Source organism: Triticum aestivum, chromosome 3A (assembly GCF_018294505.1).
Source record: "Triticum aestivum cultivar Chinese Spring chromosome 3A, IWGSC CS RefSeq v2.1, whole genome shotgun sequence".
In the NCBI taxonomy this organism is placed as follows: Eukaryota; Viridiplantae; Streptophyta; class Magnoliopsida; order Poales; family Poaceae; genus Triticum; species Triticum aestivum.
The window spans coordinates 23303778-23306969 of NC_057800.1; the positions used below are offsets into that span (position 1 = coordinate 23303778).

A 3192-nucleotide genomic window follows, 5' to 3' on the forward strand; every position below is an offset into this window, starting at 1 on the left:
TATTTTACCACATGTACGAACGATCCGGATTGAACCATTCAGACATCACCTTATGCAAATAACATGCATAGCCCCCCTTCCATTAGTTCGCAGAAGAATACAACATGTTCAAAATTGTTGTTTCGATCACATTTCCGCCTTTTCAAGAAATCAAATTGTTTTACCATTCAATTACTTATTTACTCATCTTTTTGACACATTGATATCTTCCTAAGGAGAAGGAATAATTCTGTTCCATGACATGCTCGGCCCACCCAGAATGTCAGGCGAGCTGCCACACAGCAGTTGTTACTCCGAAAGTCATCCACAACTGGCAACAGAAAATGGACTAGACTAATTATAATTAATGGTCACAAATGTCAAATGGAAGTGTTGAACCGCTAATATAACTAATGGCACGCACATCGATCTCATCCAGTTCTCGTAGAACGGATCAAACACAATGAGAAACAAGCATGCTTAGAAAAGTGTACGGATTGCCAAATATGTTAAGCTAGATACTCCAGAGGCAAATATTACGGTACAGAGGGAGTATACAGGTAAACTAAAGCAGTACTCGATATAACAGAACAGGCAACATTTTACACAAGTTAAGCTAGATATAGATGTTGCTGAAACATAGAACAGGTACAATTTTACACAAGTGAAGCTAGACATACAGGTTGCTGAAACATATACATAGATCACATGCCTTCAATAGGTAAATCAGTTGAGGCCTGAGACCGGGCAAAAGTGCAACATCACTACAGCGACATTTGAACCTATTCAAATCGCATCTCAACGGGAGTCCGTCCTTCATATGAATGGACGTGAGCACGATCCAGGTAGATAAAACACAACAACCTCATGCTGCCAAGATTAATTCAGGGACATCTACTTTGGCTGCTGGAAACTGAACCCTGCATAAACCATACAGGACACAATGAGCACATGAAAGTGCAGACTAAAACATGAGAAGGTACGGTCGACAACAACCGGCACTCAAGTCAAACAAATACTGCATACGAAATTGTTCTGGAAGAGTGGGCTAACATACAACTTGATCTCACATTGCAGATACTGGAAAGATAAGCTATTAAATGATACTGGAAAGATAAAGCTATTAAATGATCCAATTCAACTAAATGGTGAAAAACACCTCACATTCTTTATTTGCCTATTTTCCATTTTTCACTAGCTTTGGCCTAATCACATTTTCAGTAAAATATGTCACTTGCTTTGGCCAAATCACATTTTCAATAAATATGTAACGTGGATATCATACAACATTCTAATAAACTTTTTTAATCTCTCAGTTTACCAATAGTTTAATGTCCATTAAGTTTACGTCTTTTTATTTTGATGACTCATGCAGACTACATAAACATCAGCAAATTGTAGTATTAGTTACTTACTGAAAGAACTCCAAGAATCATGTTTGATGCTAATCTGTGCAGAAGTTACTCCATGAATGCCAAGGATTTTCACAATTTGACAAATCCATTCATCCTCCTTGCTACAATGGATTTCAACTTCCTTGAGATGCTTTGACACCAAGAAATATTCCGCTGGGTTGTAGCTTCTACTTGATACAATGTCAAAATCCTGTTGAAAACATATGATTTTACTTAAATGAATCAGCTGTACATGTTAGCTTCAGCGACAAAAGCTATCATATATGAAAAAACATATACCTTGCGAGATGGAAGTTGAAGGGTAAGCTTTTCTAGAATTGGTGTGTGCTGAAGAAAGTGAAGTAGTCCAGTGAAGTTTGCAGTCAAACACCATTCATTGGGCAACAGTGTTTTTAGCTTGCTAAACATAGGGCACCATTTCAAGTCCTTTCTGAAAATCTTAACAATGAAACAGAGAATTAAAAAAAATAAAGTTATAACTTGAGAAGACATGATTCAATAACACTGAGTTGAATAAGATTTCTTGAGTTCTTAATTTCAAGTAATCAATTGCGAGCAGATAGAGAGATGCAGAATACAGATTTTACAAGTCTTTGATTGACTCAAAAAACAAATATATATTGAGCCATACCGTCTAAAGTGTTGCGTAAACTAAAATGTCTTACAAAATTATCTTAATCATGTGCTTCTGTGTAGTACGAGGTCAGAAATATCAACTATCAATATATATGGAAAATGTACTAACACCTTCACAGACTAATTATAGGAGATCTCTGCATAGGAACATGATGACTAAAAATAATGGATTGGTGAAAAACATGCAATTGGAGATTAGGAACAAGTTAAACATGATAGAGGGATGCAAAATGTTGGATGGCAATCAAAACAGGGAGTAAAAGAGCAAACATACCATACAATATTCACTTATCAGCTCTAAATTTGTAGCACCCGCCAACCCTTCGAGAAATACACAACAATTATCTTCGCATAACTCGTTACCACTATCCCCAAGGTAATTATAATGAGCATAATTATCTTCACAATCTTCGCCAATCCTGATAAATGATGTTACCAGCGATGGCAGGCTCTCAAGAAACAGGGCCCAGTCATGAGGGTCAGCTAGTTCAAAGGTAAGAAGACCTGGAGCAGAAAAGCAGCTCCATGGTGTTTGCATGGAATAAAGACTTGAATCTCTGATTTTCAGATGCCGTAAAGATTTGGGGAAGACACCCCAAAGCTTGATAGAACAATCACCTATGTCTAACAGCTCTAGTGCCTGACAGCTGAGAAGATCTAGAGGGCTTCTGTCAAATGCCAGATGATAAAACTCTAGCCTTGTCAAGTGCTTGGAGATTACACTGCTGCTGGATAGATTCAAACGAGAACCATAAACACTCACACTCCAGTCTTTGACTCGAAGCACGTATACTTGGCACGAGACAGCATACTGGACCCACGATTCAACATAACGGCGTGCCTCATCTTCTTGGCCATGGGGATAGGGAAAGATGTCGCATTCATGAAGAGGGGATGTTCTGTCACGGTGCTCAAGCAATGTATTAACAAAATTGTTGAAGGCCTGGACAGTGTCGAACTGAGAAGGATAGAAGCGCAGGGCTGGCACCGACTTCGAGAGGGTGCGCCAGCGGCGAGCGAGCACGGACGTCCTCACGGCGTCACGCGAGGGCAGGAACGACAGCAGAAGCTCGAGCACAGGTTCCGGGAGGTCCTGAAAGCAGTCCTTACCGCCAGCAACGGCCACTTTCTTGGTTTTACCGGCCTTGCCCCTTGCAGCCAT

General features: G+C 39.7%; 1 protein-coding gene across 1 annotated transcript; it reads right to left on the reverse strand.

The window, feature by feature from the left end:
- Positions 1-488: 488 nt before the first annotated feature.
- On the reverse strand, positions 489-3192 carry LOC123056657 (putative F-box/FBD/LRR-repeat protein At5g22670). Its single transcript, XM_044479977.1, has 4 exons — positions 2305-3192; positions 1674-1832; positions 1395-1584; positions 489-899 (listed from the first exon to the last, which is right to left on the reverse strand). The coding sequence occupies exons 1-4, from the start codon at positions 3190-3192 to the stop codon at positions 874-876; spliced, it is 1263 nt and encodes a 420-aa protein (XP_044335912.1). The 3' UTR covers positions 489-873.